The 14291-nt window shown below is 44.5% G+C and overlaps 1 protein-coding gene across 1 annotated transcript in view; it reads right to left on the bottom strand.

Moving 5' to 3' along the window:
- The window catches only part of MAML3 (mastermind like transcriptional coactivator 3), a 255096-nt gene extending 252452 nt beyond the window's left edge, over nucleotides 1–2644 (bottom strand). Inside the window, exon 1 of the mRNA XM_068404020.1 lies at nucleotides 1194–2644. Within this exon, the coding sequence (XP_068260121.1) occupies nucleotides 1194–1637 (444 nt within the window). The 5' untranslated portion in view covers nucleotides 1638–2644. The remainder of the gene's footprint in view (nucleotides 1–1193) is intronic.
- Between the last annotated feature and the right edge of the window lie 11647 nt (nucleotides 2645–14291).

The following is a 14291-nucleotide window of genomic DNA, read 5'->3' as shown; positions in this document are numbered from 1 at the left end:
GGGGGGAGCGAGGGGAAAAGCCCCCGCCGCCGGGACGGCCGCCTCCCCGCCGCTTTGTCACGGAGATCCCCCCCCCACCGCGGGGGCCGGCGGCAGCTGCCGCCCTGCCCGGACCCTCCCGCACCGCCCCGCGCAGCAGGGGAAGGCGAGAGGGAGGGACGTGCGAGGCTTGTAAACCACACGCTGCCATCGCACCTCCCTCCCTCTCTCCTTCCCACCGCCCATTGTGCGCCCGGCAGACGGCGAAGACCCAGCGGCCCCGTGCCCGCCCCCGAGCGCCGGGCACCCCCGCCCCGGCCCGGCCCGGCCCGGGGCGGGGGGACACATCAGGACACGCACGCGTTTCCCCCGCGGCTGAGTCGCCCGCTTGCCCCCGCTGGCCACGACAAACACGCAGAGCCGCCGCCTCCCCCCCACCAGAACGGCTGGCGGCCGCGACCTGCTATAAATAAGGCTCAGACGGAGCGCGGGGCCCGGCTCCCCCCGCACCTCCTTTTATTATTCATCATCGGTGCAGCCTGGGAGTGGGAAACTCCGCTTCCTACTTGCCGCTACGCTCCTACCGGCTCAGCCCCCGCCCCCTTCCCCCCCCTCCGCTCCTCGCTAAGCTCCTTAAAACCCAAGGAAAACTTTAGGGAGCGATTCAACTCCAGCCGCTGCTGGCGTGGGGAGCCGGGGCTCCTGCACACCGGGGCAACCCAGGCGAGAAACCTGCCCAAATTTTCCTCCTGCCCTCGCCCCAGCTTGCGGAGCCAACTTCCACCTTCCTCTGCGGCGGGACGGCAAGCGGCAGCCAGGCAGGGCGCACGCCCCCCCCCAGCCGCACGCCCCCCGCACCCAAAAGCCATCTCGAAACACGCCCGCACATAAAACCCTCCTCTGGCTTTCGGCAGCCCACGGCGCACGCCCGGCACCCCTCCTTCCCCCGGGGCAGCTCTTCCCTTCTGCAAGAGACAGGGTTTGGAAAAAAGTTTGTGCGCTCCCCCCGCCCGTGCCCGTGCGAAGTTGCCGAAGGCAGGCGGCAGCCCCCCGCCCGCCCAGCCTGCCCGCGGCCCTGCCACCGCCAAAGTTGAGCCGAGCCCCCGTCCCCTTCCAGAAAACGACGGGGGCGACCTGCAGCTCATCCCAGCGAGAGACTCGGAGCGGACAGCGACCACCCTCCCCCCTTCCCCCGGGGGCCCGCATCCCCTTACCATGATCAGAGTGTGGTTCCTCTGCTCCGCCGTCGCAGGCTCGGCATCTTGCTGCTGTTTGCTCTGATGCTGCTGCTTGCTGCCGCCGCCGGTGCCCGTTTTCTTGGCCCTCTGCTCCAGGGTCCGCTGGTAGAGGCTCACCGTGTCCCTGCGCTCCAGCTCCAGCTGCTCCGCCTGGGCTTGCTGGTACCTGCTCTCGCAGTTGACATGGTGCCGCCGGCAGCCCTCGATGCGCTGCCTCAGCCGCTCCACCACCGTGCTGTGCTTGGGAATGCCGCCGCTATTAGTGTTATTGTTACCGGGAGCCGCGGCAGGAGGACCGTGGGGAGTGCTGTTAACCCCGATACCGGCACCGCCGGCCCCGCCGAGGCTGCTGTTCAGGTTATTGTTGATGCAGATACTGCTGCCATTCGCGGCGGCAGCGGGGGCTGCAAAATCCCCCATCCTCTTCCCCGTGCACACTATTTTGGAAGAACTTTTTATCCTACCCTTCACACACACACAGTCTCCTCCGGGGTCCTGATGGGATACTTTTTAGAGAACCGGGGAGGGGGGGGAGGAGGGGGCACCACCATGTATCAGGGAAACAGCGATCCCAAGCAAATGTTTCTCTTTCCCCCCAGCCAATCCCTCTCGAGAAGCTCCAAAACATTAAAAAGAGAGGAGGGGGGGAAGGGAAATAAAGAGAGAAGGTGCTAAAAGGTTATCGCCAGCAGCACAACCAACAAACACACACAAAAAAAGAAGCACAACAAACTAAGCAGCAGCAGCAATTCGGGTAGCAAACTCCAGGAGCTATCAGACCAGTTCCTTTCCTCCTTTTTCTTTTTTATAATCCATTATTTCAAAATAGATTCCATGAGATTTCCGGAGGTTTTGCCAAAAGCCTTCTCTCCCCATGTATAAAGAGAAACACACGCGCCCCTCCACATGCACGCACATACACACACACGCCCGTTCACACGCACGTTCGCGCACACACATCCAAGCACAAGCCCACGCTGGGCACACACGGCACACTCACTCGCACTCCCCGGCAGCAAAAGACAGGCAAAGCCGCTTGCTTATTGTATTTTCCTTCTAGAAAAAAGTTTTGGTGTTTATGCCGCACCATGTTCGCAAAGTACTTTGGCTGCTCGGTTGCATTTCAACAGGAACCTAAATAGCAAATCCTCGGGCTGGGGGAAGTAAACACATGAACAATCCGGGCCGAGCTGGAGAGAAAAAAGAAAAAAAAAAAAGTAGAGCTCTGAAGTCTTTACAGAACGCCGAGCTGATACAGCCTAACGCTTTGCTCTGCTTTGCTTGCCGCTGCTCCTCCTGCCACCATCACAATGATCAAATGCTCTCCTCCTCCACCTCCTCCTCCTCCATGCCAGCGGAGTGATATCAGGACAGGAGCGCTCAGTAAACACCGCAGCAGCAGCAGCAGCAGCGGCGGCTCCTCCAGGCCGTGAGGCAGACCCGGGGACAAGGTGCAAAACCCGGCACGGACGTCGCCCAGCAGGAGCGGACATGGCGCTTCCCCCCCGCCCGCCACCGGCGCCCGCCGCCCCCCTCACGCCCGGCAGCGGCGCGGGCTGCCCGCAGGCGGGGTGCGGGGGGGTACGGCGGGGCGGGCGGCCGCGGCACCGGGCCCGGCGGCTGCTGGGCGCTGCGGCGGGGGAGCGCCTGTCCTGAGCCCCGGCTCTCGGGAGGCGCCGGGGCCGGGGGCAGCGGGGGTGGGCGGGGGGCGGAGGGCGCGCGGCAGCGGCGGGCGCAGGCCGGTGGGGGTCCCGCGCCCGGCGGCCGCAGCCCGGGCCGGAGCGGCGTGTGCCGCGCTTCCCCTCCTGTGTAAACTGTTGCATAATGAAGGCAAACAGAGCGCGGAGGCCGGTGCCTCCCAGCCACGGGGCTGAACTTTCTATTTTAAACAAGAGGAGAAACATGACACGTTGGGCAGGAACATTTTTCCAGGCGCAGAAGGGTGGCTGCCTCCAGATAGGGCGCCGGGATTAATGGGTCGAGAATAACATCCCGGGAACCTCCTTTTAAACCATTTTGCAGACAAAGCTATTGCACGCACTATTTTAATTGATTATATTCTAACTAGCACTATGAGCGAGGCACTTCCAATTATTTTTATTTTTTTTAATATACCTCTACAAAACAACTGTCTTAGAGAGACACCCTTGTTCTCCAACATGCGGCTGGAAATAAAGAAAATTGGGAACTCATACATTAATCATGAGATCTGATTTAAACCATCATCATTTCTGCCATTGCAGATTAGCATAGGATACTATTTCTAAGCTACTCACAGTGGTAAAGAGCTGTCTTTGTCTTCTTTAAGTGCTCAGCAATACGAAATTTGGGGTTAATTTCATTCCTATTGCAACAATTCCTGACTAAGTTGAGATGGAAAATAATAGTGGACAAATAAAATTAGTAATTAGTACCTTCCCTGCGTTGGGACTGATGAGCATGTCTCCTCCCCCCCCCCTTAAAACTTTTCCTTAGTATCAGTTTGAGAACTGCGGAGAAGCTACTTAACTGTTCTTCGTGATCACCGATTACTGCTTTATCAAAAAACAAACGCAGGAAAATTATAGCTCTGCTCAGAAGCAGCCTAAGAGCGAGGGGAAACTGCAAATCTGTGTCATTTACAAAGATCGGTATTTCTGTTAATTTGGAGCCGGGGAATGTGTTGTAAGCTCTTTGGTAACTATTTATCTCCATCTGATGCCACAAGACAACAGCATTATTTGGTTGTATAGGAATATATATGAAAAGATTGAATGTAAGAACTGGGGGGGGGGGGGGAAGAGGAGGGGGCTTTCTTGTTTGGGATTTCTTTTTGATTTTTTTGGTTTTTAATTGAAATGGAAAGTGCCAGCAGGCCAGAAACAGAAAAGCTGTGAATTAGGTTTAACTTTGAACGAGCACTTTTTGGCTTCCCCCGCAGTGTCCCCCACAGCCACTGCCAGCCTGCTGACAGCTGCACCCCAAAGGGTCTGCAGGCCCAGAGAGCGCTGGAGTCCTCAGAGAGAAGGTAACAGTTCTCATACCCATAGAGTCAGAAACACGTGTAAAAGCAGTGTGGGGTTGTGGGTTTTTTTTACAGACTGCTTTTTGGTGCATTTTACAGAAGCTGTGTTCTTTTCCTCCAACTAGGATAAATACCATTTTTCAATCTATACGGAGTCACACAAACATACCTGAACTTTCAGTGCATCACTTTGGCAGCAAAGATGGCATTTTTTTAAGTGTGTGCTGGATTGTTATAGAATTAAATTTCAACCTATTAAAAATTTAGGAATTTTTCATCTCCCGGCTATGTACCTTGGTTCTGCCAGGCTGCACAGTCCAGGGGTGATGATTTGAGTAACAAAGTTTTGTCGTCACCAGTGCTTAGTGTAAGAAGTTTTGCAAACAGATCAATCACCAGTTTTGTGGAAAAAACATCCAAATACATTCTAAAAACAGTTGATTCTGATCAAAAGATATTTTTTAATTGGCTGAGGTTAAAACAAAGCTGAGCAAATATGTATCTATTTCCTCACTCATTTTAACAGCAAGAGTGGTGATACTTGCATTATTCTATAGTACAACCTTCTATGGGATAAAGCACTACCCCCTATATCTAACAACAATCAATAGAATCAGCATTTCATAAAAAATGTTATTTTACAGCTGTCGTCCAGCACCTAAGAGCTAACTAAAAATTTTAATTCAACAGGACAGTTTTCTTTCAAAGCCAAGTATTGAATGGCAAGTGTAAAATAGCATAATAGAGATAAGATTTCACATTTCATTTTGCATCACTTATTTTAAGGATACTTACACAAACAGTTTCCAGCTTCTGAAAAACTAAGGCCAAAATCAGCTGTTTAGGAAACTATTTAAATTCAGTTTTTGTGAAGGACAACACTTTTGCTAAGCCACTGAGTCTGAATAAATAAAAACGGGGGGGAAACCCCTCAGATTACAGCCTGGGCAATGCAAGAAACAGAGAGATCTCACTGTTGTTCTACTACTGGTTATTGTCAGTTCTACTACTGTTAAACCAGATGTTCTTCACAACCTTGACCAGACAACTCTGTTCTGCGATCAGACTCATGCACAGACTCACTCGTGATAAATGTGCACACTTACATTGATGACCACTGACTTAAGCACACTCCCCTCTCGTAGTAATTTACTTTGCATGCACAAATGGGTATATTTGCTCTATACCTTCCTTTCCCCTACCCCTGCACATCAGCTTTAGAAAACTATCTTCACAACTGGAATTTCAAAAGAATCAAATATATCAGAATTCTAAGTGATGTAAGATGAACTTGCTGATGCCAGCAGTTGAACACTAATGCCTACCGATATCAGCTGACAGGGCACTAATTACTAGTTACAGGAGATGATTGCTTGGTAAAGGATCTATTCAGTGACTTACGATTTTGAAAAATTATAAAGTACAGGCCTGATCGGTGAAAAGATACGCAGTATGAAAATACAGCATACGTTCTCAAGATGATTATCATGACAGAGATCTGTCTAATTAGGAAGAATCTATTTTAATGCTAAGATATGAAAGAGCCCAGCTGGGAGAGGAATTTAGAGGAAGACACAGAAACATGACTGTTAAGCTGACAGCAAGTGCAGCCTAAGCATGTTCCAATGACAGCTTCTAAAAAAAAATTTCATCTCAGCATTTAATCAATAGTGGTTTCAGAACAAGTACAGCCTTACAGATAATCTAGCTAGTCATATTAGTGGGAGGAGCTCCATAAATAATATAGAAAATATGCCTTCGCAGAGCAACATACGGAAACCACTTTCCTTGTGTCAGCTGAGCTAGGGCTTATCCAGTAGATGGACAACATTAAAAATATCACCATGAGGATAAACACGAATCCCACTCTATTAGAAACCACTCTTCAGTTCCTGGCACTGCCAGGCAGGTTGGAAACTGCAATCGTTGTGGCAGCAAGTTTCAAACCATCTTGGGCAACAGATTAACCTTCAGAGCGCCGCCTGGGTAAAAACCTTTTGAAAGCTCCTACTATAATTAAATGGTTTATGTCTAAATCGATGGATGACATGGTGACACAGGCATCTGCTGGAAGGCGAACCTAGAGTCAACCACGCAGTGTGTTCACTGAATACAACTTTGAAAACCAGCTAACAGACACTTTTTGGGTCTACAAGAAGCAACTTTCTTACACAGCGAAAAGGGTTTCAGAAGATTTCTGCTGAGGGTTCTCTTGGATACAGTGCTATCTAACTGAGCAAATCAGATGTACTTCAATTACTACCACAAGCTATTTAAGTGCACGTTGCCTAATACATCCATAGTCAAAAAAAGAATACTAATGTCATTTGGAGGGTAGTTAAAGCAAAGCCTTATAGTTGAGGATTGACTGAAAAGAAAAAACTCCACAACCTCCATGAATGTATCTGTGAAATCCAACTACAGCATGGCAAAAATTCTCATGACAGCTGGAGTGGCCACAAGCTACGGCTGTCAGGACATCCAGAGCTGTAGGAATTCTTCAAGGGACGAACCGAGTCTGAAGCAAATGAAGTTGCTCTAAATAGTTAAGGAAAATATCATCAAGGCTGCAAAGGAACAGAAGAACAAAACAATGAAGGTAGGAAGGGGAAGCAACAAAGAAAATCAGAAAGCGAGTTAAAATTGAAAAAGTCAGAGCTTTAAGGCATTGCAGGAAGCGGAGTGATCACTATGTGTAAATACAAACAAAACCAAAACACCCTCAAAACTACATACTTTCCGGCCTGTACATTTCAAGTTGTAGAATGTGGGGAATCCAAGTCAGAATTTTTACAAAATCTTTCCAGTAGTGAAAAACACTGAAAGCTCCAGTTCAGCAAGGTGTTATAGCAGGACAGGCACATGCATTGAGACACACACGTACCAAAGTACTCTGCTGAATCAGGGCTGGAAAAATATGGGGAAGGAATGCAAAATGTGTGCTCGCTTTCTCCTGTCCTGATTACAGATAGGTCACAACAAGAACATTTAGAAAAATAAAAAGTGAATGCCACGAATTGGCATTGTTACCCACACATTACCCTGCCAGATTAATGTTATTGAAATACATCCTAGTTTAGGAAGCAGAATCCAGATAATTAATGCTGATTTACTACAGTATGTCCTGCTATTTTGAAAATCTGGTTCTGGAGCTAACAGCTGTAGGAGATATCCATGGAGAGAGCTAGCAGAGAGCTTGAAGGGGGAAAAGGAAAATCGTCGCTCCGGCACAGGCCCCATCTAAGCCTTTGATCTGTCACACTGATCTCAAGAGAATAACAGGGTTGGAATGGAGGAGGCAGGGGAGTGGAGGGGAGAGAGTGAGAGGACAGGACACTATGAAAATTCCCAGAGAGATGCTTCTGGGGGTTCCTTGCAGCTTACACTAGAAATACACATGAAGGAACTTAAATTTCTTTAGCCATTCTTATACTGAGTAGCCCACTGCTTCTCAGTAAAGGCTGCCCCATTTCCATTTAGCTTGAATTAACACGGCAACACACAAAAAATCCCTCCTCAATAACACTGAATGCCAACTTTGGTGATGGGGAAGCAGCTGGGGGAAATTATTTTTTTTTCTTTCCAAGGCAACTGATGTTTAGATGTCAGCCACTTATAAGAACTTCAGAGCGAACATGATCACTTTGAATTTTCTGAGCCAGAAGAGAGACTCAACCTATTGAAAACTGTCATTCATCCTCCTTCATATGGGAGACTGATGATTGATCTGCGATCCTTGGCATAATCAATCAAGTCTAATATTCAAAGCAGAACATTTTTATAAGTTCTTAAATTACAGGGAAACAGAAATAAAGGATCATTTTCCACAGTGGTAATTTTTTGTAAGATATATTTAAGTTCAGTCTTCAAGATAGAGAAACATGGTATTTTCCTCCCCATGCCAATGTGCTGACTGACACCACCATTGTTTCATTGAAACTGCTATAGTTTATAGTCTACAAATATATACGTATATCACGTACGTTTACAAACCTCTATTAAAAGTACATCACTGAGGTTGCAGTCTTGCAGTCAATGAGTTTAAAACCACCAAAATCAAAGCGCTTGTGCAATCTTTATTTGGCTTCCTTGCACAATCCACAGTATGATGAAGTCTTCAAATACACCCTTACACACTATTTTTCCACAGGATGTTTGCTTCTTTCTGTACACAGAATTGTCAGTGCTCACCAGTGAGCAGCTATTTAATACATGTTTTCCTTCTTGTTCCACATATCACTTCATGTCTATTTACTAATTCAAACCCTGTTCACAGACATTCATTCCCTCAGAATGGCCACCGCTACTGCTCCTGAGTGTTTCACATGTACCAATAAAATGATTATCACAATTCATTGCAAGTGAGAGGACAGTGCTCTTACTCATGTTAGAGACTGGAAACTGAAACAAAGCAATTAAGCTTAAAAGGTTTCACTAAAATGCCTCATTTGAGCTGATTTTTTTAAAAGACCTGAACAACTTAAAGTACACTGTCTTTTATAAGAGCAGCCCACATCAACTTCAGTTGAATCTGTAGGTGCTTAGCATTTCTGCTAGGCAGAACGCCCTTCTCAAGTCGAGTACCTGGAAAACGAGGACGCAATTAATGATCATCTGCAAGAAGCAGAATTTACGTGAACTGAGCAGCATCCCTTAAGACAGCTCAAACATTTAATCTCAAACACATATAGTTCAGTATATTACAGGCAAAAGCAGAAATTAGACCTTATAGGAAAAAAAAGAAAATATTAGATATGGTTTTTCAGTAATATTTTAAAAGAAATTTTTGTCCCACTTTTTCTGTAGACACACCTTTCAAATAACCTTTGATGAAGCAAAGTCAAAACATGCTGGGTCTAGAAAGTACTGCTCAGGGAAAGTTTACCTGAAGCCAGAAAATGCTCAAGACATAAGACATTAAAATAGCATGAAAATCCCTAAAAGGATACAGAAAAGATCCCTGTTCATGCCTGGTCATATTAACCAAAGTACAAAAACTAGTAACTACCAACTACGTTAAAAACCAAGCTTGCATTCAGGCTGTTTCCAGAGTCACTAAAGTTACTAGACAACATTCATCAGAAGTCTAGGACGCCTCCCATCTTAGCTCAGGCTTGCAGTTAGCTAATGGTTTACAGCAAACAACAGCTGGTTAGATTCCAGTTAGAGAGGAAAAAAAAAAATCCTTCTCATAGTATGAATAGTGAGACTTTAAATAGATTACTTATTGGGGCTGTTGAGTCTCCATCATTGAAAGCTTTAGGAACAGGTTAAATAAATTTGTCAGTAAGGACACAATTGATTTTGCCATGGAACAGAGTGAAGGATTAGGTGACTTAAGGTTCCTTCTGGTCCTAACTTTTCATAACATCACCCTTATTTATGGAGCTTGAAAGTTATGAATATATTTAAGCTGTTAATAACTTCATTTATTTAATTCTGTCTTGGGTGTACAATGAGAAGGTTACATATGAACTTATGCGTTGGTTCAGACCACAGGTCCATCTAGCACAGAGCTCCATCTCCCACAGTAACATGGGAGTGGACACTCAGGAAAAATAAGAACAGGGTTAAGCACAAACTGCCTCCCAGCCTTCAAACATTTTCAAGTTAGGTTATGTGGTTTATCTAGTTAGCAGACTCCACAGCATCTCTTCCAAGGTTTTTTCTGGTCTCTCCTTGCATCTCTATGAACTCCTCCATCCAGAAAGTCATTTGAGGAGGAGTACCACAGGTCCACATAGGTTGTCTGAAGAACCGGTTCCTCTGGTTTGTTCTGCATGAAGCTCTTACTAACTTCTTCCAATATCCCTCATGCTTGTATTAGAAGAGACAGTGAAAAGTCAATCCCACTCCACTTATCTCCTGACCTCTCAGTTCTGCAGACCTCTTCTTACATTCCCCCTATGTCATGTTGTTTTCCAAATGAAGATTCTTGGCTATTCAATGGATGGAGTTTCTTGCATGTTGCAATGGAAGTCACAGTATACCTCTGATCATCCTTGTCATCTCTGAACGCTTTTCAGTTCTAGTATGTCCTGTCCGAGATACATGGACCAGAACTGCATGCAGTATTCAGGTGTGTAAACCTTGGATTTTTAGAGTACCATACGGACTTGAACAGTAAGCAGAATTATCCTTTCTGTTTTGTTCTCTATGTGTTTCTTAACCATTCCTAACCTATTATTTTTTTTCTTCAACTACTACTAAGTGATATTTTCATGTAACTGTCTACCATGACCCAAAGGTCTTGTTCCTGAAGACCTTTGGGCCAGCTTAGAAATAATCCAAGGTGCGAAGACAGGATTATTCTTCCCCAAACGTATCACTTCACAATCATCTATACTGAATTGCACCTGTCGTTTTATTGTACAGTCAATCTTTCTGCAAGCTATGCAGTCTCCCTTGTCCTTACTACCGTCAGCAAAGCTTTGTCACCTCACTGGTCACTTCCCTTCTCCAGGTCATTTAAGAATATATTGAATAGTACAGGTCCCAGGATAGACACCATATGGAATTTCACTAGTGATCTCTCTCCTGTGCAAGAACTGACCATTTACTTCCATCCAATGATGGTCTACCCTCTGTTCACATCTTTTAAATCATATTCTCATCCATTCCAGCGCCTTCCTTCTTAAGCCAGAGGCATTCTTGTGTTGCTTGGTTTTCCTAAAACACTTTGATAAAAAGCTCTGTCAAAAGTCTTTTGGAAATCCAAGCTGACTGTATCAGTCAGATGATCCTCGTCTACGTATCACTGACCCCTTCAAAGAACCCTGAGAGCTTTGTTAGCTCTCACTGATTAGATAATATTTATTCAGGTAGATACTAATTCTCTCTCTTATTACAGTATCTAACAATTCACCTGGAACAGATGTCAAATTTTAGTTTACTGAATACCCTTGGAACCTTTCTTAATGACTGACATCACATTTGACACCTCTTGATTTTCATGTACTCAGGAACATTCAGAAGACAGGTTACATGCTGCTATTAGTAGATATTTCATCCTTGAGCTCTCTTAGAATTCTTGGGTGTATCCTTCAGATCCTGGAGATTCATCTGTATTCATCTGTCTTTTGTACCACTACCTCTTCCAGATACTTCAATTTCAGAGACATTCTCTGCTGAGTTCCCTGAATGCCCCAAAAGGGCTCTGGAAGGACAATTTCCCTGATTTCTTCCACAGTGAACAAGGATGCAAATGGTTCAGCTTCTCTCTGGTGACTTTGTCCTCCCTGAGAGTTCATTTTATACCCTTGTCATATTCAGACTCACTGACAATGTTTTTTCCCTCCTGATGCATTGGAAGAAGGATATTGAACTATTTTTTATTCTCTTAGCTAGTTAGGTCTCAGACTCATCTTTGGTCTGCCTAACGATAATTTTAATAGTATATCTGTCAGTGTTTGTGATACTTCTGGTTTTTTTTTCATTTGGATGTGTCTTTAGCTTTTGGAAGGACACCTTCTTCTTTCTAATAGCCTCTCTTTGCTGTTCGGCCATGACCAATTCTTTTTACTTTCTCAGGCATGTCCAGTAAATCGTGTGCATTGGCACGGTCCTTCCTCTTTGGTGTCCTTCTGTAGTCTTCATGCCCCCTTTACGGATTTAATTGTCTTCAGTGCCACTCTGTTTATTCTTGGTAAACCTTCTCATTTTTACATGGTTCCTCATGTTGAAATGAACCCAACAGTTGTGGGCATTTTGGCCTCTATTGCTACTCAAAGATTTTGAATCCAAGAATGTTAGGTTATTCTTAAAGAGCAGTCTTAATGTTCAGCAAGATATATATGCATATATGGATATACACATATGTGTGTGTGTATATATATATATATATTCATTATATATAATTGTGCAAATTGCAATATAGGGCAGATGTGCCTGGCAAACTGGGAAGCAACTGTGAAAGGACTTCTGGTTCTTACCAGATATAACCAGACATGAGCGAAGGTCATCTGATCTAATTTCTGAGTTTGCCTGAAACATACGCTGATAATTATTAGCATTTATTGCATGGAGCTCTCAAACCCTTCTAAGCATCATTATCGCTCTTTGCAGAACAATTATGAGCCACAGAACAGTGAAGTGACAAAAGACAGTACCTATGATTCTTCAGTTCACTCTGCTACCTATATTGGCATCTCCTTTATTTACTAGCAACCAGTAACTTTGCAAACTATTGGGGGCATTGCTTTCAAATCATGCTATTATAGTTGATTTTATGTGGTAAACATGCCCAGATGAGGTTTTACATCCTTATTTTCAGTCCCTCTTTTGTCTGCATATAACAAATATTTGTGTTGTAACAATATAACACAGCATGATTTTCATGCAATAGATATTTTAAGGTAACTTGTTAGTTTCTTAAGCTTGGTTTGCATTTCATAGCTGAACAAGGCATTCTGATTGAGTAAGGCAATACAGACACCAAGCCCATGTTGTTGGGGCTTTGAGCTCATGGATGTTCCCATGTATGTGGTACATATTCTAGAGGAATCTAGCACTACAGACTAAGAATACCAAAGCACCATCTTTGCGTAAGTACACAGTCTATAAATGATAGCCCATAAAATAGGAAATAAATAACAGCATTTTTAACTTTTCCATGGAGTAGCAATGAAACCTACATGTATAGGGGTTTTTTTGCCTAATTCTTGTCCTATGAGATGTACAGTCATTCCTTTTCCACTTCACCTTTCCAATTCCCATTTCTTCTATTAATCTATGTTACTCATCCAGTACTCAGTAAAAAAGTGTCTTAGTTTTGCATGTGTCACCCACAGGGAGATAACCTGTCAGCACAATAATTTTGCACATTGGTCTATACTGATCTAGGGTCTCCACCATTTTTCCACAGTAACTTGCATATTGGTATTTTAAGTTCTAAGTCAGTACACCGACCACAGTTTAATATTGTGGCTAGAGTTACTTGCTTCACTAGCCAACCAGTTTGTCTTGTCAAGACCTGCAAATGATAGAACACAAGAAGGCAGTACCTTTTCATTACAGGTTTGGTGGGGTTTTTTTGAATCTACATTTCCTTTCTGGAAAAGCAAACATGTGCTGCCTCAGCTAGTTTGGCACCAGAAGCTTGACGCTTTTTTTCTCTGAATTGACCGCTATCAGCCATTGTTAATTATCAGTTAAAGCAGGGTCACAGACTTTACTTTCACAGAGAAGAAAAAGCTAAATTGTACACTACCCAGTGGGTAATATTTATCAGCCCTTCCAGTACTCTCACACACTAGATGTAGTTTTATTTAGTAATGCTTTGACGCCAAGTCAAGCTCTGTGTCGCATATCATCTCAAGCTGGAATACCCAGAAGTTACTCCCTTTAACCCCATCTTACTAGTTTTGTCCTAAGTGTAGCCAGCTGCAAAAAAACCCACTTTTTTTGGTGGGGTTTCTTTGGTGTTTAATAGCATGCTGCTTCTTGAATTTCTATGTCAGTGTCACACCATTCAGTTGCTGCAGGGATTAGGTACCTTTATGTGCATAAGGGCATCTCATGAACCATGAAAATTAATCAAGTTGAATATTGTATTTTTGAAAGCATCTAACTTTGTGCAGATAGGAAAAAAACAAGAAGAGACCTGAGGAGTACAGAGTACCATTCCATAAATAGCAAAGATACTGAATTGGCGGAGTTAATTATTCTTCAGCTGTCCATGTAATTTTGTTACTAAATGAGCAGTCCATTCGAATGTATAGTAGCTCTATAGACTTACTTATTTGTACATAGTTCTTCAATATAATTTTATAGCAGTGACAGTGAGAAGCCAAAAACTAGATACACAGTTTCCCCATTTTTCTGTCTTGTGACTTAGAAAGAGGACTGTCATCTCTCCCACATTGCTTGGTACAGTAACTTGATTGGAATTTCATCTCCAAGACACAATAACAACAGAAGGTTGGTACTCAACCAATATTTAAAATTCCCTTACAGTCATTGCTAATTTACTGATTCTTAGCTCTGCTGAATCAGCATCACCGATAGGAACATCTTCCCTTAATCACTGACAGAAAGCAGTGCCTCTGCAAGGGCAGAGTCAACAAAGAACA

Source organism: Nyctibius grandis, chromosome 6, assembly GCF_013368605.1.
Source record: "Nyctibius grandis isolate bNycGra1 chromosome 6, bNycGra1.pri, whole genome shotgun sequence".
NCBI lineage: Eukaryota > Metazoa > Chordata > Aves > Nyctibiiformes > Nyctibiidae > Nyctibius > Nyctibius grandis.
This window is presented reverse-complemented; position numbering and strand designations above follow the sequence as displayed.